This window comes from Pangasianodon hypophthalmus, chromosome 12, assembly GCF_027358585.1.
Source record: "Pangasianodon hypophthalmus isolate fPanHyp1 chromosome 12, fPanHyp1.pri, whole genome shotgun sequence".
In the NCBI taxonomy this organism is placed as follows: Eukaryota; Metazoa; Chordata; class Actinopteri; order Siluriformes; family Pangasiidae; genus Pangasianodon; species Pangasianodon hypophthalmus.
In genome coordinates this window covers 24,638,486-24,663,595 of record NC_069721.1, presented here as the reverse complement: position 1 = coordinate 24,663,595, position 25,110 = coordinate 24,638,486, and the positions used below count along the sequence as shown (strand labels likewise).

The window sequence follows — 25,110 nt, the reverse complement described above, 5'->3', positions numbered from 1 at the left end:
GCTGCTGATGGCGAGATACGCAGCACACAGCACAAATATACGATTCATAAAACACACAGTTTAGTCTCAATCCAGAGCTGCTGCAGTTGCTTCTGCTGTTCGTGTGTGTGTGCGTGTGTGTGTGTGTGTGTGTGTGTGTGTGTGTGAGCCACTGCTTTATGTTGTTACAGAGATTGCAGCTTAATTGACAGCTTGCCATGACGGGGAAATCATGTGATTTCTCAAAGCGCATGTCAACAGGGCGGAAGATGCGAGCGTTTGCCGGAAAGCGGCCTAAACTGGTTTTCTCGCTGCTGCTTAACGACCGTCTATTGGCTTTCCAGTATTTGTGTCAGTGAGTGTGTGTGTGTGTGCGTGTGTTTAGAGCAGGAGTGTGTCTCTTGGTGTAGAATTAAAACATGTCTATATAACACCAAACTTGAGAATTTTATTAAACCATAGAGTGAAAATTAAATGGGGAAAAAAAATACAAGACAGAAATGAAATAAAAGCCGAACGCACTGATCAGAGGTGGGTGTGGTCTAATATTCTAATGAGCATGATTGACAGCTCTCTGTCACAAGCCATTTATAGAGTAAACAACAAATAAATAATAAGTAAGGAATAAATCACTTGGTGTTGTGCTGTTACAGTAAAATCATCAGTGATGGAGCAGAGTTACTGTTTATCACACCAGAGGATTATAGTTTTCTAGTTATTAAAAAAATAACACGTCATAATTTTTATCTGATTATCGTTACATTAAATGTTTTTCTCTCCCTCTCTTGATTTAATTTAAAAAATCACAGCTTGTCACGAGAAATCGCAAAGTGTTTCAGAAAACGTAAAGTTACAGCTTTACCTCTGACTGTTACAAAGCGCTGACACTGGAGACTCCTTCCATCAATGATAAACAAACGTCTCTTTACATGTTAACGCGATTACACACGTTTGTTTAATCAGTGTATGTGGAGCATCTCTGTAAATGAGCTGTTACTATGGAAACGATAACGTATTAGAACGATCGTATTAATATAAACCTGCGCTACTGTCAGAGCTGCTGTTATAGAAAATTAATCAACACCTTCTGACCAATCAGAATCCAGAATTCAGCAGCGCTGTGGCGTAAATATTGATAAATATCGTCTACTTGCATGAGTTGTTTAAAGGTTCTTTAATGGTTCCTAATAAACGTACAGCAAATCATTGGGATAATATAGTAAACGTGGTGTGAGGATTTAATCGTGACTGTTTTTTTTTTTTTTTACGAGCTGCTGAAACAGAACACCAACAATAACGCGAGTCTATTAGCGCTGCTACTGCAGTTAGACAGTGATCCAGCACAAAGCTTCTCCTCTGCTCTTTTCTGTGATGCTATTCATTAGCCCCGATCTCTCCTCCGCCTTTTGTGCTGCTTTGTTCGCCGTGAGCGCGCTCGTCTCTTTCACGCGTCACTCGGCTCTAAGCGATGACGAAAGGAACGCGAGCGGCGGTCAAATTAGCATTCAAGAATCCCCGGCCGGTTCAATTACGAAATTTATCCTGAAATGTATCTGTGGCAACCGTCAGATGCTCACCTTCCTGCACACGACACGAGCACTCCGGACAAACACACGACGAGCTCGTTAGCAAGGAAAAGAAGCTAAAAGCATTCAACAAGATTTAAGAGGTCCAGACTGATTGTTGTATCAGAATGACTTACAAAAAAAAACAAAAAAAAAACCACCAGCGTCCACAACCAGGAACTGGTTTTAAATCCAAATCAGGTTCACATTAACAGAATCAAAGGAAAGGATTTACTGTAAATAAAGACGTTCCTGTATTATTACTTTACACTAAGTTACCATTAATACATTAATACTATTATTCTGGAATGTTTTAGTTGTTTCATTTACAGCAAATTCTTCCTCCAAGTTACTAAATTTAACATTTTCACTCCACAGCGCTGCTGAATCCAGGATTGTGATTGGTCAGAGGGTGTTGATTAGTTTTCTAGAACAGCAGCTCTGACAGTAGTGCAGCTGCAAATCACAGGTTTATATTATTAATGCGCTCGTTCTAATATGTTATCGTTTCTATAGCAACCGCTCATTCACAGAGACGTTTTTTGATAGTAAGGAAACTTTTCTTTAACATTTCTGGAAGGAGTCTCCAGTGTCAGCGCTTTGTAACAGTCAGAGGTAAAGCTGTAACTTTACGTTTATGTTAAATTGTGGAGTTTTTGTGCGTTTCTTTTGTCTTATTAACGTCAAGAGATAAAAAAAAAGAGGGGCTGGTGAGGGAACGAGTGTTTATAGCTGCTATAACGTAAGTGACAACAGGAACTAACTGGTTTCATGGACATTCCAAAACATTAAATGTAACTATAAACAGATAAAAAATACGTCATTTTTCAAATAAAAATTGTAATCGCTGCTAAATTGCTGTGGTATAAGTGGAATAAAACACTTGGGGACATGCTTTTATAGGAAATGAATCAACTTCGGGGTGGTAACAGTAACTTCGCTTCATCACATCACCCTGTTGTTGATTATTTCACTATAACAGCACAACACTGAGTGTTTTATTCGTTATAAAACGTTAACTAGCCTTAATCACCATCTTGTAGTCTTAACACCCTCTGACCAATCAGAATTGAGGATTCAGCAGCACTGTGGTGTACAGAAGAAAACTAACAGGAAGTGTGTGTGTATTTACGTTAGGGCTTTATAGGGTTAAACGATTAAAAGTTCTGACACCCTTCAAACAAACCCACTGAACTATTATATCAGAAAAATATATAAATATGTATAATTTTTTGGAGGAAACTGAAACATCATGCTTCAGGATGATTTAAAGCTATTAGATCGGAGTGTACACGATTACGCAGGAACAGAGAGCTGCACAGAAGTGTGCACTACTCAGGGAGCCTACTCAGTGGACCACGCCGGCTTTTCCACGCACTCGTCCACGTTAAACAGCGAGAGGATGAGCTGCGGACAAGAGCCGCGCTCGGAGACACGTGCAGATGAAGCTCAGGTGGCGTGTCGAGGTGTACGTCCTCAACGTACATGTTTCACAGTGTTGATTTAAACATGTTAGGTTTAATTTAAAAAAAACCCTTTCGTTCTTCCACAGATAAGTGCTGCTTTTGTCAGGATTCTGATGAATATTAAAATATAATGTGGGGAATATACGTTAAAAGAATAATAACAGAATGATTAGTGCACAAGGAGCAATAAAAGAAATTCAGAATAAAATTGAAATAAAAATCAGTATATAATGCGGAAAAGGAATGATTTTTTTTTTAAATACTAATATTACTACTACTACAAATAACAATAATCAGAAGAAGAAGAAGAATGATTATTACAGAAGTAGAAATGAAAGAAATTCAAAAGACGAAATAAATAAAATCTGAACATAATGTGGAAAGGAAAGGTTTAAAAAACAACAACAACAACAACAATAATAATAATTAATAATTATAATGATTATTTACCCTTGACATTGAGGGTTAGTGCTCAAATTGCAAAAAAAAAAAGACAAAAGATGAAAAATATTTATTTTAGATATATATTTTTTGAATAAAATAAATGTCAGAATATAAAACAGAAAAGAGAAGGTTTTTTTTATTATTATTATTATTATTATTATTATTATTTATCCTTGACACTGAGGGTTAGTACACAAATTGCAAAAAAAGACAAAAGTGACAAAAAAGACAATTTTTTTATGGTGTTTTTTGAACAAAATAAATGTTGAAATAAAACAGAAAAAAGGGTTTTTCTAACAAATGATCCATAAAAAATAAATAAATAAATAAATAAATAAAAAGCCATTTCACCTGGATGGTTTAATGGTGATTAGCACTGAGAGTTAGTAGCATGTAAGTGAAATGTAAAAGACGTGTATGAACTCCAGCTGCTCATCTGGTATCTCTGCCACAAACTGAATTAGTGGCATTGATTTTAAAATGAACTACTTACCATGTCCATTATGTGTTTAGTTTGATTTACAGGGTGCGATGAACGCTTTTAAAACAACATGGCCACAGGCTGGAGCTGCAGCTCCGAGCAGAAGAGCAGCCGGCACCTGTTTCGCTCAGGGAGACGCCTCGGCCTCGTCTTTGTTTACGTGTTTATCTCCCTGTTAAGTGTCTCAAGTGCAGCTATTTCCCCTTTCTGCATTTTATTTACATCTCTTACGTTGATTTATCCTGTTAATTCCTTTTCTCCCAGATTAATCAATCAGGACGCTGTGTCTCGTATGCTCTGAGTTTTGTTTTGTATCATCATCATCATCATCATCATCAGCTGCGTCAAATTTAAAAAGCTCTAAGTGCCGTGATTGCTAATTACAAACCTTTCTCATCGAGTCTTCTCTGCTTTTGTTGTTAATATTATTTGTTATTAGCGTAGCCGCGCGGCCGGGGCGGGGGCCTCGTCTCTTAAACGCCCATTTGTTTTGGAGTCTTTCAGTGCAGGATGCTATCAATAGACACTAAAGAAAGATCAATAAGCGTTCATTTATGCAGTCAGGCAAGTCGCCGCAGCACAGCCACTTCATTATACACGCCGAGCAGCATTTGCTTTAATTGGCCCCGAATCAAAGGAGTGAAGTGGATGGAGTGGACCGATTTGCATATCTGTCAGCGAGTCGGACCTGCCGATTGGCCCGGTGCGCATAATGACGCCGAAATTTGCAAGTCATACGTCTGGAAACTGGAGGGTTGAAACGAATCGAGGGCTTTTGTCAAGTCTCTGTGGTTTCATTTGCAGCGAGCATTAACACTGCAGTCTCAGTAAATCTTCTGCTTCTCTCATTACTTACGTACAAACCGTCAGACCAGGAGTGTGACGATAGAGCCGATCAGTTGTGTATCATGATTAAAAAACCTTTAAACAACATTCTAGCAGTTTCTCTGAAGGAATAATTGAACCGTTATTACAGTTGTGCTATACGGCAAACTGTACTATTGTGTTGACCATCAAATTTAGCAAATAAAACACACCGTGTTGTGCTGTTGCAGGAAAATAATCAACAACGGGGTGGTGTGATGAAGCGGAGTCACTGTAGCACGCCCTGAAGCACGTCCTGAAGTCTTCAGTTCCTTTTATACTGCAGCAATTCGCCAATCTTTCATTTATTAAAGAATAAAGAATGACACGTTGTACTTTTTATCCATTTCTACTTATATTTAATGTTTGGCGAACGTCCTCAATAAAAGTTCCTTTTCCTGTCATTCCCTCTTGTTTTTTTTCTCTTTGGAAGTTAATAAGACAAAAAAAAAAAACGCAGATCATCTTCTTACAAATCGGAAACTCCTTCTGACTCGGAAAATTTCAAATGACAGCTTTGTTACAAAAAGCGCTGACACTGGAGACTCCTTCCATAAACGTTAAATCAACATGTACTTACAGAAAACTTGACCATATCAACGATCACACGCTTTTTTAAATCTATCATACAAGTTCCTGTCAATGAGCCGTTACTATAGTAACGATAGCGTATTAGAATGAGCGCATTAATATAAACCTGACGCCTTCTGACCAATCAGAATCCGGAGTTCAGCAGGTATAATAATTAATATTATTGACGTTTTACGAGGTGTCACTTATCCCAGGACCCCAAAACTGCACTTTGCCCTTTTCTTTATGTTTTTTTTTTTTATCCATTTACATGACGAGACGTCCAATACACTTTCGGTCACACCTGTTCCCCTCGCTTTCATTCTGCTCCCCCAATTACGAGGAAGCCATTTTGCCGCGACCCTCCTTATCTACGGCCTGCTGCATTTCCACATTACGGCTGAAGTACAGTTCTCCACAGCAGCAGCAGCAGCAGCAGGCTGTAATTTACTGCCTCGGCCATCTGTTGTGGCTCTGCGAAATTACACATAAACTGGTTAGCGGACACTTTGGCCCATTGTCTGTTGTTTTGATAATCACCCTTAATAATGCTCGGCATCAATATGGTCTTTAAACCCGATTTGGTGGGTTAATGGAATAAGACGGAGGCAGTCAGTGTATGCAGCGGGACTAATGTCATTAGGAATGTTTGCGAAGAGCCAAATTAAATCAGCCATAAATTGCGCTCTCGAGTTTAGGCCGAAAAAAAAAAAGGCTGCAGCCGTTCAGCCCAAGAAGTGCGCTTCATATTTTAACCTCTCGTGGTAACTGCGCTTAAAATGGACCAGAATAAAGGAAGCATAGCGTGAATGGATGGTAATAATTATTGCCGTTGCTCTAATGCCTTCAATTTAAAAAGAAAAACAATTTCAGAAGAATGGCTCAGGTTATGGAAGGATTGTGAAATGTTAGTTATGAAGCTGTTTCTAGGAAATGTGATAATTTCTTGAGTTGAATTGAATTGCAATGACAATTTATTTATACATTTTTGGGACTTGTGTGTCAATGCGTCAGATTTGCTGCAACACTTTGCCAACAGGTTTCATCTCAGGACAGTGAGGAGAGCAAAGAGAGGGGTTTTTTTTCCCTGTCTACATCTTGTTTGAGACATGACAGAACAAAAGAGTCAGACGGTGTGAGTTTACAGCGAGTTCACCTGAAACACGGCACCTGTAGCTTTAGGTAACACGCCCTTCATACCTGCAGACGAGCGCCAGGATCTGTAACCGAACGAAGGGTGGGTCTGTTGCCAAGCGTACAGGTGATCACATGCCACTGTGAGATAGAGTGAAGTGTTCACCTTCCTCGCAGTGATTGGAAAAAAAAACGTACAGAGTGGATTCAGTGATTGGAGGTTAATTCGCATCCCAGAGATTATTAAATGCAAGGAGTTCTACTTATTAATATATTAGCGGCGTGACACAATAACACCATCTGTAGTGAAATATTTGTGTATGTATCTGTATTTGGATTTAAACCCAAAGTTTTTTTTTTCATAAACTTGGTGTGTTGATCGTTAAAGTGGATCCGAAACAAGTCGTCGTCACAGTTCTTAGTTGAAACACAAGCAGGCAGTGTCAAAAAAAGATAATCTATAAACGTAAACCGGAAAACACACAGCGATAGGAAGTGAAGCTTGGTAACGCACGTATACAATGAACGAGATTTCTCAAAAACTTCAATAGGACATAAAGAGCAAACTAATTACAAATGAACATAAAACAGCTGGAGACAATCAGGTGACACACAAACGATGAAACCGGGTCAGAGACAGGATCAGGAAGCGGAAACAGAAACACGTCACAATAAGAGCATGTGACGTTTTGTTTGTTTGTTTGTTCTCTTTGTCTGCAGGACTGTTCTTTTAATCCCAGTCCTATTTTCACTGTTAGGACTTTTGTTTGTATCTGGCCTTGCAACTTTTTCTAACAAATTTCCTAAAATAATCTAGAAATAATCTAAATTAGTAGTAATTTAAACCTAACGATAACGGAATGAACGCTGTATTTGTATCTGTTTAGAGCACGTTATCTCTGTATAAGCCATATTTTCATGTAGTAGCTGCAAGTCTTGGAATTTCTCAAGATTTGATATTAAGCGCTTTTACTATTTATAAGTATCTTGCAAAAAAACCCAAAAACCCCTCGGTACTTTGTGCAGAGTGTGTTAGGACACGGCTAACACGCCTGTCTGTGACCCGTGTAGTCATCCGCAGCTTGTCTCGCTTCAGGCAAATGACAAACGAGTCAGACACACGGGCAGAAAGCGTATAGTCTTCCTTATCTGACTGGATCTGAATGAATGCCGAACAAAAGCGCCATGTTTTTTGAGGTGCGTCACTTTAGGCCAGGTGAGTTGGAGGTGAGAAACCCGTGATTTATGACCAGAGGAAAGCCTGTTGAAATGCGAAAGGTGAGGTCATTTTTTTCGCTTTCTCTCTCCCTCGATTTAGAGAGTGAGAGTCGGTTAACTGAGCTCTCGTCCCTTTGTGCGTGTCCCGTCCGACAGCCTCGGGCTCTGGACCTGAAAAACGCACGAGAGAAACAAATAGCGCTGTCTCCCCGAGGAGAAACGGAGAGAAGACGATACAGCTTTTGCCCAGACGGCTGTCGAGAGAAGATGTCACCGTTTAATGGAAACACTCGAGGGAGTGGTTCGAAAAAAAGACACTTACAACTACTTGTAACTACTACAGAGAGGCTTAGAGAGACTTTGTGCCGTTCCAGGAAAGACAGGACGTATCTGTCCTCATATCATGTGACACACAACATTGTGAGCTATTGGCGTTCTCCAAGTGCCAGGACCAGGACCTTTTGTCTTTGTTGGCTGTCGTTCAGTGCTATATCGATGTGTCCTTGTCACCTTTTCGCACAAAATAAATTTCTGTTTCATTTTGTAAAGAATAACCACTTTGAACAGTGGACATGTCAGTGATAAAAATGTCCAAAATTGTTGTTTCCTTTTGGATTTATTTTACAAATAATAAAATATGACCCTAATTTCTGCTCACTTTTTGCTAATTTGTGAATTCACACCCACTAGCTAGTCCTCCTCCTGTTACTCCCCCTCTGTTTCGCCGCCCAGAACTGCATCTTTTACAGTTTTTTAGCAAAATTTTAAATAGTCAGCACATGCAAATAGGACCGGTCCTGCTAAATATCCTAAAGCTACAGCAACAAGATGACATACACTGTACCTACATCATCATTTACTCATAACAATCTGTCTTTATCACTCTTAATGCCACAGGGCTGTTGAATTCTGTACTGTGATTGGTCAGAAGGTGTTGATTAGTTTTCTATAACAGCAGCTCTGACAGTAGTGCAGCTGCAAATCACAGGTTTATATTAATGTACTCATTCTAATATGTTATCGTTTCCATAGTAACAGCTCATTCACAGGGACGTGTACAGCGGACGCTCCACATAAACGGATAAAAAAAATCAGAATCAGAAGCATTTTATTCACCATATAGTACATTTACATGTATTAGGAAAAAAGATTGATATTTTGAAGTTTATTCTGTTTATTTAACATTTATGGAAGGAGTCTCCAGTGTCAGCGCTTCTTTGTATCAGTCAGAGGTAAAGCTGTAACTGGAAGTTTTCCGAAACACTTTCTTGGTAACATGACAAGCTATGTTTTTTATTTTTAGAAAAAAGAGAGCCTGGAGAGGGAACGACTGTTTATAGCTGCTATAACGTAAGCGAGAACAGGAACTAAGTTGATTTGTGGACGTTCCATGATATTAAATGTAACTATAAACGGATACAAAGTAATTCAGTAATAAATCAATTAAAAAATTGTAATCACTGGCGAGTTTGATTTGACCACTCTGTGGTGGTAACAGTAACTCAGCTTCATCACACCACGCTGTCATTGATTATTTTTCTATAACAGCATGACGCAAGAGTGTTTTATTCCTTATATAGTAGATATCGCATTATCTCTTAACTTTCGCAAGTATTTTAGGCACAAAAATGTAAAATTTGCATAAACCCAGGTGGACAGAGAATCCCAGTAATTCCGTCTTCCCTTCACTCGCACTGTATACATGACACTCGACACCGTGTCTCGCTTCGAGTCATGCTTCTGCGGGTAAACTGGCACAGATTGAGGTTTTGGCTGATATTTTAGTCGTATCTGTCTCATTGACTGAGAAATCCCTGGCAGCCATGTTGAGCAGACCACACAGCGTCGCACAGCCGACTCCACGCCAAAGTTTAGTTTACAGACGACTCGGCATCGCGCTGACATTTCGCTGGAAGAATCCCCGCGGTCCTGCGGCTAACCGACGTGCGGCGGTGTTTAGAGAGCATTCTGGAAATCCCCCTGTTGTTTTGTCTTTCTAACAAGCAGGACTCCTGAACTCCGAGTCCTGACTGATACTCGCTGTTACACATGTTCTCTCAGCGCACAACACCACAGCGCAGACGTTATTAGAGCTTCTCACGTTGCACCGTGTTGGCATCGAAACACTTGTCATAGCTCACATAAAGGTTCAAACACAGTTCTCACTCAAATGCCTGGCGTACTTTGTGAAGACTTACTCACCCTATCGAGTGTAATTGATCATTATGCACTGATTTAGGACTTGGCAGGAAGCTCGGCTGTCTGCGTTCGGATTACACACGTTCATAAAAAGCGACAGGAGCATCCCTTTGAAAATTTATAGACACGTCTGTGCAAAAAAAGAAAAGAAAAGAAAAGAAAAACCTCTTGGAATGAAGGTTGACACAGAAGACGTTCCATGTCTGGGATGTCTGCTTTTGTGAAATATCCAACATTATATGAGGAAGGTTGCGAAACTTTGGGTTTACGTCCGAAAGCTGTTTAATAAACTTATTTCAGCAGTTATCACATACTTTCTAGACGTATTTCTCTAACGAGATGTTTCTTCCCTTATTTTAGTCCAAAAGAGTGTTTACTTTTCCGTGTAATACGATGAAAATCACTGAGATAAAATAATATTTAAAATATTCATTTCAAATTGATCACGTCTTTAACAACAGACATTGTCACAATTGAGAAATATTAAAAATAAATAAATTAACAATAGGTTAATGAATATATTTGCATACTGGAATAAAATCTTTTTAATAATAATAATAATGTTAATAAATTGAAAACTGAAATAAAATGTATAAATAAATAAAAATAATAAAATATCGATTTAAAAAAAAAACTGGAAAAAAATAGAAATCTTGTCTTTAAAACAAAGGACAATAAAATAAAAAGCACCGATGCTCAGAATTCTGGTGAGTTTTAACTCGTTTTTAAGGAATGTCTATTTCATTCATTATAAAAACCACACACAGTAAGAGATCTCTCGGCTGTGTGACTTGACTTCAGCTGGATTTATTTCACGTAATAAATACTCAGAGTTAAAGAGAAAAACATCAGTGAGACGTTTCATCAGGAATTCCTGCACAGAGACAGAGAGAAGCTTTGTGTTATCAACAGCAAGCCTGTTCACAAAACAAAAGAAAATGTTAGTGTATTTGTTTATAAAAGTGGGCGTGTCTATGAGATCATGACTAACGCATGTCCAGCTTATTCAATTCAATTCAATTTTATTTGTATAGCTGTTTTAACAACGGACATTGTCACAAAGCAGCTTTACAGTAATGTATAAATTCTGGGTATAAATTTTAAATTTAGAAATTTACCCCTAATGACTGAGTCAGAGGTGACGGTGGTGAGGAAAAACTCTCTGAGATGATATGAGGAAGAAACCTTGAGAGGAACCAGACTCAAAAGGGAACCATCCTCATCTGGGTGACACCCGATAGTGCGATTATAAATCATTCCCTTCTATAACTGTGTACTACATGCACAAATAGTGCAATTGTGTAACCAGGAAATTCATTACACTTTTCACATGAAGTCTGTTTTGTTGAAGTTATCAGCTGTTCACTGACGGAGACTTGAGTGTAAAACTGCTCACAGCAATCGCAGCCCCAAAGCCACCACAGTACAACTGTCCGTATGAGATCCCCAAGCGGCACCATCCCCAGCAATCCCAATGATACTTAACCGAAAATAAAACGCTGACCTCAAACTCGAGCGCAACTCAAAGCACAAACCAGGTGTTGCACTTCAAATAATCGAGGCAATTCCTAGAACCATTTCAGAGAGGACTCTCAGTGTGTCCCCGAAATAACCTGACTATACCACTGTAAAAAAAAATCATTCTAAAAAATATCACTACACAAAAACAAACTCGCTAAAACAAATATTAAAAAGGTTTAAAACTACTCAAAAACAGTTTCACCTAATTAAAAATATTTACACCAATGAAAAGTGCAAATTAATGAAAAATGTAAATAATTGTATATTAAAAAAACACTAATTTTGACATTTTAGTCTCTCTAAAAAATATCTAACTAATATGTAAAAAGTGTAAACAATTTTTTTTTAAAGTTAAATGATTTTAACAGTTAAAACGGATTATATCAGTTGAAATGAAATCAGTGTGAACAGTAATGTATACAGACGAGCATAAAGACTGAATCAGTATCAAGTGTTCATCGTTTTCCTTGTGTTTACGCGTTACTATTTACAATAAAATATAATACACGTTGTCCGAAAATGTCCGAGTGTATGTTATAAATAATAAATACAAAATTAAGTGTATGTAGTTTTACTCTTATTGGTTCCTGACTGTTCGAACACCCTGTAATACAACATAATACTGTAATATGATATAATGAAATGATATAAATGGTACAGTAAATAGCTAACTATCATATCATATTAGTGAAGTTGGCTTGCTAACTAAAAATTTACGAGGCTTATCTTGCTATAGCTAAAATGCCTAATTTATATTGCTTGAGCAAACCTACGTAGCTCGCTTAAAACCTACAGCAAGAAACGAGCGAGCTGATGCTAGAGATCTAGGTTATGTTCATCCTGAGGAGTTGCCGATAATGGACACGTTTAGCTAGCTAACTTGATTCAGCGTATAAATGAGTTTATGTCACTTCAGTTTCTCAGTATGTTCAGTCATTAGAGGCTAGATCGCCACTTAGCATCATTTAGCCACTGACAGGACGCTAAGCTATACGAATCTTCTCAAGTTACACCATGTGAAAGTGTTCGTTTAGCCGAATAGCACTCGCTGTCTTTTAGTGCTAATCCTTAGAGGAGATTTTAGCTAACGTCAATCGCATTCCTAAATAAAATTCCTGATAGATTCACGTAGCGTCAGGTTGCTAGGATACTCAGGTCTCTTTGCAACCAGGTTACACACGTAGCTCTTTTTGTTTACAAACAGTTAAAGGTTCTATAGATCTTATTAATGACCTCCGATTTTTTTTTTTTTTTTTTTTACAAGATTCATGTTACAGTTTATAAAATTACTTCCAGAGAGGGCACCACAGAGTGAGGAGGTGTGTGTAAGGTGCAGGAGTGTGTATGAGTTTGTGTGTGTGTGTGTGTGTGTGTGTAGGGATTAGGGGTGAAGTGTGCACTACACCTCAGGGTTTGTCCTGATTGCAGTGTGGTGTTAATTTGAGTTCAGGAGGAAGTGGCCCGAGGTGATGTGATTATCTGATCTCGGATCAGCGTGTGTGTGTGTGTGTGTGTGTGTGTGTGGGTGTGTGTGTGTGTGTGTGTGTGTGTGTAATTCAGTCAGAGCTCACACCTGCCTGCTGAGGACACACACCTGAGACCAGACAGGAAAGATGCAGAAATCTCTTTATTAATACACTGAATATCAAAAAGGTCACATGAAGGGCCTTTAACTGTCAATCTGTCTGTCCCTGTCTCTGTGTCTGTTTCTGTGTCTGTCTGTGTCTCTGTCTTTGTGCTTGCCTGTCTGTCTGTCTCTGTCTATCTGTCTCAGTTTGGTCTGTCCCTGTATCTGTCTGTCTGTCTATCCCTGTATCTGTCTGTCTGCCTGTGTCTGTATTTCTGTCTGTCTCTGTGTCTGTCTGTCTGTCTGTCTGTCCCTGTATCTGTCTGACTGCCTGTGTCTGTATTTCTGTCTGTCTCTGTGTCTGTCTGTGTCTCTGTCTTTGTGTTTGTCTGTCTGTCGGTCTCTGTCCATCTGTCTCAGTTTGTGTCTGTGTCTCTTTCTTTCTGTCTGTCTGTCTCTTTCTTTCTGTCTGTCCCTGTATCTGTCTGTCTCTTTCTTTCTGTCTGTCCCTGTATCTCTCTATCTGTCTCTGTGTCTGTCTGTCTGTCTGTCTGTCTGTCTGTCTGTCTGTCTGTCTGTATTTCTGTCTGTCCCTGCCTGTCTGTTTGTCTCATTTTGTGTCTGTGTCTTTCTGTTCTGTCTCCTTGTCTGTCTGTCTCTATGTCTCAGTGTCTGTTTGCATGTTTCTGTCTGTCTGTCTGTGTTTTTTCTAGATCTGTCTGTCTGACTCTTTGTTTCTGTGCCTGTCTGTCTGTCTGGGTTTGTGTCTGTGTCTCTTTGTTCTGTCTCTTTGTCTGTCTGTCTGTCTGTCTGTTTGTCTGTATGTCCCTGTCTCTGTCTGTCTGTCTGTTTGTCTCTCTCTGTTTGTCAGTCTTTCTGTCTGTCTGTATTTCTGGCTCTGTCTATGTCTCTCTGTTCTGTCTATCTGTGTTTTTTCTAGATCTATCTGACTCTTTGTTTCTGTGCCTGTCTGCCTGTGTGTCTCTGTGTCTGTCTCTCCTGTCTCTTTCTTTCTGTGATCTGTCTGTCTGTTTTTATTTTTACAGAAGAACTCTACCTGATTAAAGCTGGCTGTATCAGTAAACTCACGGTGTTTAATATATTGTAAACAGCCGAGCAGACAGATTGTTGTTGTTATGTGATGTTTATTAGATGAAAGGACTTTCCCGTACCTCCCTCATCGCTCTGCACATCAAACACAGAAATCACTGCAGTGTGGAAACATCACTGAGGCTCTGCCTCAGACTTGAGACTCATAACACACTCCTGATTGGTGTGATGGTGAATATGAGCGTGTCCTGATGTTGGAGGTTTTGGTATGATGATAAATATGGGGTTGTCATGATGGAGATATTGGTGTGATGATGAATATGAGCGTGTCCTGATGGTGGAGGTTTTGGTGTGATGATGAATATGAGGTTGTCTTGATGTTGGAGGTTTTGGTGTGATGGTGAATATGAGGTTGTCCTGATGGTGGAGGTTTTGGTGTGATGATGAATATGAGGTTGTCCAGATGTTGGAGGTTTTGGTGTGATGATGAATATGAGGTTGTCTTGATGTTGGAGGTTTTGGTGTGATGGTGAATATGAGGTTGTCCTGATGGTGGAGGTTTTGGTGTGATGGTGAATATGAGGTTGTCCTGATGTTGGAGGTTTTGGTGTGATGATGAATATGAGGTTGTCCTGATGGAGGTTTTGGTGTGATAGTGATTATAAGGTTGTCTTGATGTTGGAGGTTTTGGTGTGATGGTGAATATGAGGTTGTCCTGATGGTGGAGGTTTTGGTGTGATGGTGAATATGAGGTTGTCCTGATGTTGGAGGTTTTGGTGTGATGATCAATATGAGGTTGTCCTGATGGAGGTTTTGGTGTGATAGTGATTATAAGGTTGTCCTGATGTTGGAGGTTTTGGTGTGATGGTGAATATGAGGATGTCGTGATGGAGGTTTTGGTGTGATGATGAATATGAGGTTGTCCTGATGGAGGTTTTGGTGTGATAGTGATTATAAGGTTGTCCTGATGTTGGAGGTTTTGGTGTGATGGTGAATATGAGGATGTCGTGATGGAGGTTTTGGTGTGATGATGAATATGAGGATGTCGTGATGGAGGTTTTGGTGTGATAGTGATTATAAGGTTGTCCTGATGTTGGAGGTTTTGGTGTTATGGAGAATATGAACTTGTCCTCTCTGTGCTAAACTGCTGGAAAGAAGAACTGATAAATCTCTGACTGTCTTTGAACTCGGAGCTGTCGTGTTTCATCACACTGGCTCTGTGCTGATGATTTCCTGAGGTTTGAGGTTGATTGTAGACAAATAGCTGTTGTGTCAGTCCCACATCTCCCCCCTGCACACAGCCAGACATCTGCTGTCTAAAAGCTACACTCAAGGTGCTATTGTTTCAGCATGCCAGAATTAATGAAGCTATGTTTCATTCCAGCGTGTCAGGTGTCAGTGTAAAGTGAGATCCAGAAGAATTCCAGCTCTAAACCACAACTGTGTGTTTGATTCTCTATGTTCTGTCATTGAGGAATATTAAAGGTGTAGTGTAGTAAAGAGTGCAGGCACTGTGGGAGGTGTTTACATTAGTACACAATCTGTAATAAACCATTTTTAATATTCCAGGCTACAGCTTTAGATTAAAAACAGACAGTGTGTCTTTCTCCTGTCTGTGTTTCAGTTAGCAGTTTAAACTGTATTGATGGAACAGAGCCACAGAGAGACCACACCTCCTTTACTGAGACTGACACACAGAGACACAGAAGCCACGCCTCCTTCACTGAGACTGACACACAGAGACACAGAAGCCACGCCTCCTTCACTGAGACTGACACTCAGAGGCCACTCCTACTTCACTGGGACTTACAGTAGAGGTACAGAGGCCACACCTCCTTCACTGAGACTGACACACAGAGACACAGAGGCCACACCTCCTTCACTGAGACTGACAGGTACAGAGGCCATGCCTCCTTCACTGAGACTGACAGGTACAGAGGCCATGCCTCCTTCACTGAGACTTAGAGATACAGAGGCCACGCCTCCTTCACTGAGACTGACAGGTAGAAAGGCCATGCCTCCTTCACTGAGACTGACAGGTAGAAAGGCCACGCCTCTTTCACTGAGATTGACAGGTACAGAGGCCACGCCTCCTTCACTGAGACTGACAGGTAGAAAGGCCACGCCTCTTTCACTGAGATTGACAGGTACAGAGGCCACACCTCCTTCACTGAGACTGACAGGTAGAAAGGCCACGCCTCTTTCACTGAGATTGACAGGTACAGAGGCCACACCTCCTTCACTGAGACTGACAGGTAGAAAGGCCACGCCTCTTTCACTGAGACTGACAGGTACAGAGGCCAGACCTCCTTCACTGAGACTGACAGGTAGAAAGGCCACGCCTCTTTCACTGAGATTGACAGGTACAGAGGCCACACCTCCTTCACTGAGACTGACAGGTAGAAAGGCCAGGCCTCTTTCACTGAGATTGACAGGTACAGAGGCCACACCTCCTTCACTGAGACTGACAGGTAGAAAGGCCAGGCCTCTTTCACTGAGACTGACAGGTACAGAGGCCACACCTCCTTCACTGAGACTGACAGGTAGAAAGGCCACGCCTCTTTCACTGAGATTGACAGGTACAGAGGCCACGCCTCTTTCACTGAGATTGACAGGTACAGAGGCCACGCCTCCTTCACTGAGACTGACAGGTAGAAAGGCCACGCCTCTTTCACTGTGACTGACAGGTACAGAGGCCACACCTCCTTCACTGAGACTGACAGGTACCGAGGCCAAAATTTTTCATTAAAAAAGCCACATGATATGAAGTAGTATCTCCTGTACCACATACACACACACACACACACACACACATATGCTTTTCTGCTGTTTAAATGACATTTTCTGGTACAAAAAAGAGACTAAAACACATTTTTACAGAAATGGAGATGAAAATTTCAATTCCATCTTTCCTCTTTTCGGTAGTTTATCTACCTTTTGATGTGTCGCTCATAAAAGCCTCGGCGCGCGTCTGCAATAAGCTCCACTCGCTGAACCTCGACCTGCGGCCATTAGCCAAACACCCTCACCGGCACACGCCGCTCTCACACAAACCATAATTGAAAAAAATTGTCCATGTTTATAACAAAAAACATCTCTCGCAGAGTGTGTGTGTGTGTTGTGGAGGTGGACACGGTTGTACACTTTAATCTCGTGTATAAGGCGCGTCAAACAGCAGAAGTGCTGCAGATTTTTCCTTTGAAATGGAACAGAGTTCAATTATCCGGCCACGCAAATCTCATTAAGGCGGCCATTGTCCAGCCGGATAACCGTGTGTGTGTGTGCGTGTGTGTGTGTGTGTGTGTGTGTGTGTGTGTGTCATGCTGAGTACACACTTCGTTAAGCTGGATGGAGAGCGAGAGAAATCCGAGTCCAATCTTGGCTTGTTCAAAGATACACTGCTTTTCTCTTTGATGCTGAAGTGTGTGTCCTGCTGAATCACTGAATCACTGAATCAGTGAGTCACACAGCGGGACGTGAATACACACACTGACGCAAATCACAGCTTATTCACCTCTTATTTAATGTAATCACAGACTCCAGAGTGATTCATATAACATCCCTCCTGAGCGTAAACTCAAACCTTATTGTTGAGTTCTTGATGAACAGCGCATCTCAGAGCCTGGTTCAGATCACAGGTGTGTATTCATGCGCTCCTTCTAATACGTTATTGTTTCTATAGTAACAGATCATTCACAGGGACTCGTACGGCGGACGCTCCACATAAACGTTGATGTGGTAAAGTTTTCTGTAAGGAGGTGTTTAGTAATCGTTTATGGAAGGAGTCTCCAGTGTCAGAGGTAAAGCTGTAAGGTTAAATTTTCCGACATCTTCAGGACAGAGGAGTTTACGCTTTGCGGTTTTTTTAGTAACGTGACAAGCTGCGTTTTATTTTTGTCTTATTAACTTCAAGAGAGAGAGAAAAGAGAGACTGGTGAGGGAAAGACTTTGTCTCATGGACGTTCCACAGCATTAAATCTAACTACAAATCGATATCGATAAAAAGTATAACGTCATTCTTTAATAAATAAAATATTGCAATATATTGCTGTGGTGTAAGAGGAATAAAACACTTGGGGACGTGCTGTTATAGGAAAATAATCAATTTCAAGGTGGTAAAAGTAGCTCCGCTTCATCGTCTGATTTATTTCAGAATTATTTCTATCTCTGCTTTGAGATTTTGATGATGCTCGTGTCCAGGTGGCCTCTAACTGAATCGAATCGGAATCAGCCTGTGAGCAACAGCTTGGCCTGCAAAGGTCAAACATGAAGGTCACGGATGTCCGGAGAGGGCCAGACAGATATGACAAGGTCTCAGTCAGGGTCGTGACCTTTATGACCTCTAGAGGTCACTAAAATCTGTTCTTTATCATTGAATCTAATTTTTTTTTTAAAAAAAATCAGAATCACTTTTAATGCCAAGTACCGTGGGTTTACATGCACAAGGACTTTGTCTTGGTGTACTGGTGCTTAGTAATAACAGTAAAATACGAGAAATAAAAATAATATTAATAAGGTAAAAATAATAAACAATGTAAGGTAAGATAAGAAAATAAAAGAGAGAAGAGAAAGTTATGAAATGAGAAGCATAAATATAAAGAAACTATAAAGCTATGAAACCTATCAGCATAAATATAAACATTTAGGAAAATAAAACAGAGACATTAAGTGTGCATTAGTGCAGGATGTGCAAAAGTGCATCAGTTCTCTTATTGTATATTATGAATAAAAACAACTCTGAAATATTAAATTTTATGAAATAATCCTGATGTTTTCATCTGAAGCTGCTGGGAAAAATTTGTGCTGCTCAGGGGAAATGTGTTAATCAAGATGAAATAAAAGTGTTACAGATGACTAATGTTTGTAAATCAAAAATCAAGAGGAAGAATCTGAATTAGAAACATAACTCAGAATCAGAATATGAATCAGAATGTGAATTAGAGTATGAGTGAAAATTTGAATCTGAACCAGAATATTTTATTTTAAATCAGAATCAAAATCGGAAATAAAGTCTGAATTAGAATTTGGATCTGTATCTGAAATTGAATCAGACTCCACCAAAATGTGAAACTTAATTAGAATCAGAGTCTGAATCCGAATTCGAATATGAATTGAAATCTGAATTAGAATATGAATCAGAAATCAAATCTGAATTAGACTCAGAATGAAAATCGGAATCTAATTTGGAATTAGAATTAAAATCTGAATCAGAAACAGGATTTTAATCTGAAGCAGAATTAGAATCAGAATTTGTATTAGATTTAAAATAAGAATCAAAATTTATATTAGAATCAAAATCAGAAATAGAGTTTAAATCTGAATCAGAATCTGAATTAGATTTAGAATCTGAATTTGAATCAAAATCTGAATCTGAATTTGAATTAGAATCTGAATTTGAATCTGAGTTAGAATAAGAATCTGAATTTGAATCAAAATCTGAATCTGGATTTGAATTAGAATTAGAATCAGAATCTGAATCAGATTCTCTTGCAGGTACTAAGGATCTGAGTTGAATGTTTACAAGCTGATGTTAGCATGCTGATATTAGCATGTTAGCGTGCCGATGTTAGCTTGCCGATGTTAGCGTGCTGATGTTGGCATGCTGATGTTAGCGAGCTGATGTTAGCGTGCCGATGTTAACGTGCTGATGATACCATGTTGATGTTAGTGTGCTGATGTTAGCGTACTGATGTTAGCGTGCTGATGTTAGAGTTCTGATGTTAGCGTACTGATGTTAGCGTGCTGAGAGTGATTATTTCTGGTTGTTGTAGGTGACGGTGAGGATGTACAAGCGTGGAGCTCACAGCTGGTTGGGAAAACCTCTCAGCGGGACGGCCACCATCCCATCCAACACACACATCGTGTTCCGCATCAGCGGCGATGACAAAGACGCCAAGATCCCGGCTAACAGCATCCACACCATCACACTTAGCATCTAAAGACAGACAGAGAGCGAGAGAGAGAGAATGAGAGGAATCTCCAGGTAAACGTTAGCAAACGTAACGACTTCACATGACTCTAAATGAACTCTCGACTGTGTTTGAAGTGATTAGTCAGTTAGGCAGACCATCATGCTCTCCTGTCTTGTTCTATATTTCTGAGAAAATGTGTTATTTGTCAAAATGATAATGATGATTTTTAAAATTTTTAACGATTCGTAAGAATTCTCACCCTTAACACTTTCTTAACACTCATAAATACACAGATTGCCTTCAGAGCAACACCACAGAGCGGCCATTTTGTTTCCATTCAGCAGCCATTTTGTTTCCATTCAGCAGCCATTTTGTTTTCATTCAGCAGCCATTTTGTTTTCATTCAGCGGCCATTTTGTTTCCATTCAGGTCCCTTCAGTCCAACGATTGCTGTTTACACAATAAACTAAATAATCACTTTCTTCCACAAATAACCTTCTTCATAAGAACAAGCTTTCTATTAAAGTATTGGCACCCTCAACTTCCATTATGAGAAACGTTCTTGCGTCTCATGCTCAGTAGTTCTCCGTGACATCACACGGATTTAACCGGAATCATTTTGGATTTGAATTTGTGCCTAATGGAAACTTTACGCTTTAAGAGTGAAAATCTGGACTTTATTTCCGTAATATAAACCTTTTACATTCATATAAATTTTTTTAGTTACTACGATGATGATGATTCTTCTATAGCATCATTCTAAAGAACCTTTACTCATAAAAGCACATTTATTTATTTTTTAATTTATTTTTTTACCATACAGCATGTACAGCGTGTACGTAGTACATCAAATCCCTCATTTTTGTGTGAGATCGGGTTTGGATCGTCCGCATGTCGGCTTGTTTAACAACTACACGATTTATGACGGCTGTAATTGCTCACTCAACAAAACAGCGGCTGCTCATCTTGACACATTTTTCAACACCGAATCCATTTGCGACCTCGCGCATTGTTAAAGCTCTCCGAGAGCAGCGGCTGGAGCACAAGCTACGTAAACTGCGCTAAACTCGACTCGTGACACAACTGCACTCCTGCACCCAAGCACAATGGGAATCGCTGGCGTTTTATGGAAATGGTGACGGTTCGGCTAATTAGCGTGGCTCATTTTCTCTTGTTTTGGATGACGAGTCTAGTGTCAGCCCATGCTTTGAAGCGGCAAATTAATTAGCGATTGTGTCGCTGAACTCGTTCAAGGAGTGAGCGCTAATGCTAATTTGATGCAGGTGTGGAACTGGGACTGATTGATGCTGAGTGAAGAGTTATGTTGAGCTGTAGAATGGTCTAGAAGTTTTTTTTTCCATAAAGTTGAACTGGATTTATTACAGCTGAATGGAGTTTCACTCAGATTTCTCTGGACCTCTTTTAATCCTGACAAGATTACAGTTAGCAAAGTTTTTTTTGTTCACATCAGAGTCTTAACAATTCCTTCATTAATTCCTTTATGCTATACTCTTTATTTTCCTTCTATCAAAAACTTGTAAACATAACATTTACAGCCATTTTACTTTTCTTCTTAGCATTGATTCTTCACACTGTTTAGCATCCGTGCTATGTTATGCTAGTTTTCACCACCAGATGAATCGAGAAAGAGATAAAATTGATTCAAACTGATGTCAGTACTAATGGCTAACAACGCCGTTCTGGTGTGTTACGCTAGTTTAGCAAGAAATATTGTTTACTTTTATCTCTAGATTTTATAGATTGGTCATTATTTTGTTGTGACTTAATCACTGAATTGTGCTCTTCTTTTAACGTTATTGCTAACAGCTAGCAGTCTCATTTCATGCCTCTGAGATTTTTATGTTGCTTAATCCATTATCTTTTCCTGTCAGTGCTAACAGCTATGTTATGCTAGCTAGTTTATTATGAGGATTTATTATTACGGAGGAATAATTGGTCTTATTTGTTGACCCATTCACAGGGTTTTTTCACTCAGTGCATTGTACTTCTTTCTTACCACCAGCGCTAACAGCTAACAGTCCCATTTAGCGTCTCTGGTATTGGCTCTAATGGAGTTGTTATAGATGTAGCGTGAGTGCCTTAAGCTAACACAGAGATTCGGATCTTTGTGAATGGCGGCTCTCGAGGCTCAAACTGCATTATGTTGCACTCAAGTTTCACAAATGGCTGTTTATGAATTTACCCTGGAGGACATTTCGTGTCCGTGGGAGCTCTGAGGTTTGACATCGTGTTATCCGATGGCTGTGTTATCGGTGAAAAGCATCGCATAGCCATGGGGTGACGGAAACGTAACGGTTCCTTTAGTGAGGTATGACTGCATATGATAAGGGCTCAGGTTTTCCTTTTTAATGTATAGCGAGTACAAAATACCTCAATAAAGTTTTAGCTATGAATGTGAGCTGTGATGGAAATCATTGTGACAGAGTTAAGATCATAAATGATTTTTACAATTTTACAATCTCACCTTGTATACTTTATATGAACATACCATAAATTTTATATACAGTACTGTGCAAAAGTCTTATTTTTATTTTTTACTTTTTTAAAACCCTATTTTTTTTTTTTAGTACAAACTTTGTTATAGATGTTTATTTTCTGACTTCTACATTATTGATTCAGTACAAAAACATTTTCGATTCCAAACATTAGTTTTCCAGCACAAAATGAAATGTTACAGAAATGTTTGTATGTCAGTAAAGAAAGCAGCAGATTCCATAAGAGACACTTTTCAGATAAAAACATAATGAAGGCTGCTGGGTTTCGCTGCAGAAATAAGAAGCGAGTCGACAGTCAAAGTCTCCAGAAGAACTGTGGCTGCTTCTGCAAGATGCTCAGTAACACTTCCAGCTCATTTCCTTATAAAACTGCACACACTGCACCTCAGATACTGGTTTATTTAAAAAGTGAAGGATTGTCACACCAAATATTGACTTTGTTTCAATTATTACTGTTTACTGCTCTTTATAGTATTTTTTTTTTAATGTAGAAACATTTAATTTCATTATTTTTGAAGGCGTCTTTACTCTACAGCATTTCTTTGCATGTGCCTAAGACTTTTGCACAGAACTGTATATATATATATATATATATATATATATATATATATATATATATATATATATATAATGTAATAAATTTGAAAATACTTTATATGTTTCTCTACAAAGCTTGTTTAAATTGGAAACTGTGTGTACTGCAAAGAAAGATCTAGACGTCTGACTCCACGATTCCTGTATCTTCTGTAACTACTGTATCTTCCATCAGGTATCAAAAATGAACATAAACCTTTGCTATGCTTTATATTTCATTTAAATATTTATGTTGCTGCTGTTTTCAGTTAGTAAGAACACACCGGAGCTTTTTCCCCCAAAAAAAACAGCCCGAGAAAAAAACAGCAGGACTCTAGCATATTTTCCGATAATTTCTGAGACAATTAGAAAAGTCACAGTGATGACACTGTTAAGATCATCATGGACGAAGAGTTCAGAGTGAAATTGTTAATCGAATCAGTTTCCACGTGTGGCATTTCAGGTGTTCAGGAGTTATTATGTCATCACGTTTATTATTTTAATTTACCAGTCTTACATGTAGGGCTTTCCAATGATTTAGCAGCAGCTGTGTTAACGAGATGGAAAAATTGTCGTAAGTTTTGACGTTTGCCAGAATGAACGTTTCCGCTTTTCCTAAGTCACGTGACAAGGTCATTTAACCAAACTGTATTTCTGTATACTTGTGTTAGGTGATTAGTAGTAAAATATGAGATCTTAAAAATTGGAATGTGGATTTTCACCTTTGAATGCAAAATATTACGTAACCAATCACGTAATTCACGTAACCAATCAGCAGCAAGTAGGGCTGCTAGCCCCGCCCCCCAAGTACCACTGTTTCCATTTGGTGCAAAACAAGAAAACAATCCAGATTTTTATTGGTGAAAAAGGAAGTAATCTAGTTTGAAAAATATAATTAGAATCTGTATTTGTTTTTATAACTGATTAAATTAAAAAAATATTTATATAAACTGATTAAAGTGGACTTTTGGGCCTGGCTGTAACCGGGTTCTACTTATTTGAACAGATCATTTATGGGTTTGTATTTACATAAAAATGTTTTTTTTCCACAATATGTTGTTACTATGCATGAAAATTATTACATTTTCAGGCAAAACACTGGAAATAAAAATGACCTGGCTTTGAATGCTCTGTTTTTTTAATATTTAGCAATAACTGTTTACAGACATAAGAATTGCGGGTATCTGATGATCAAATTTTAATTAGCTGAGTTTACAAAGTTTTCATTTCTCAAGACTGTTAAACTTAGAAAACTGTTGTGTTATACTTAAACAGATATTACTGTATTGTTAGACACAATACTGTTTATTCGTGTGGTAAACTTGGGTGCATATTTTTACTGTATTTTCTATGGTTTGCTAATATATGTATGACTGAAGTGTATATGCTTGTGTGTTTGTGTGACTTTTCAATAAATTACAACAAAATGACAGCATGCTGTTGGGAAATGTATGTGCATGGCAATAAAATAAAAAAAAATCAATAAAAATTGTTGTGGAAAATAGTCAGGATGAATTTGCATTAAACATTGTGCACATTTATGGGCTGTTCAGTTTTAACACAGTTGTGAAGTGCTTATAAATGATGTGATAAGTTGAAACAGGTGGACTGATCCAATTTAATCTCACACGTTCCTCCATCTATATTTCCCAGAAGAGGTTCAGTTGTTGCACAGGATTTGTTTGTGTATAGAAATGTGAACTCTGTACTATATTTTCTGACCATATACCATGTGCTTGTCTATCTATTAACTAACTGAACGCTACATATTACAATAAACGAATCTGCATCCGTTACCTCACATCACTGATCCACCAAAACAACAAAATCCAACATGGCTGCCATAAACGTCTCAGCTGAATCCTATAACAGACTGTGTAATAACGTGTGTTCTCCGTGTCAGGTTATATGATGAAGACCCTCTAACGATAGACCTGTGTTTAAAGTATATTACTACGTTCTGCTCGTTTCATCAATCAGTGCGATGCGTAGATTCGCTTGTGCAGAAAACAGGCTTGCATAAACACATTCTTCAAAGTGAGCTTGAGGTA

The 25,110-nt window shown here is 38.9% G+C and overlaps 1 protein-coding gene across 3 annotated transcripts in view; it reads left to right on the top strand.

Moving 5' to 3' along the window:
• Positions 1-24,548, top strand: part of si:zfos-911d5.4 (uncharacterized) — a 44,075-nt gene extending 19,527 nt beyond the window's left edge. The window contains exons 7-8 of one of the 3 annotated variants that reach the window (XR_008303072.1): positions 15,683-15,875; positions 19,830-19,941. Coding sequence is in view for 2 of the 3 variants with exons in the window: in XM_034309114.2 (XP_034165005.2) it covers positions 19,830-19,997 (168 nt within the window). In the remaining variant the exon portion in view is untranslated. Of the gene's footprint in view, positions 1-4,990; positions 5,189-15,682; positions 15,876-19,829 lie in introns of those variants that run through there. The other 2 variants (XM_034309114.2, XM_034309115.2) reach the window with 2 other exon arrangements.
• Positions 24,549-25,110: the final 562 nt, after the last annotated feature.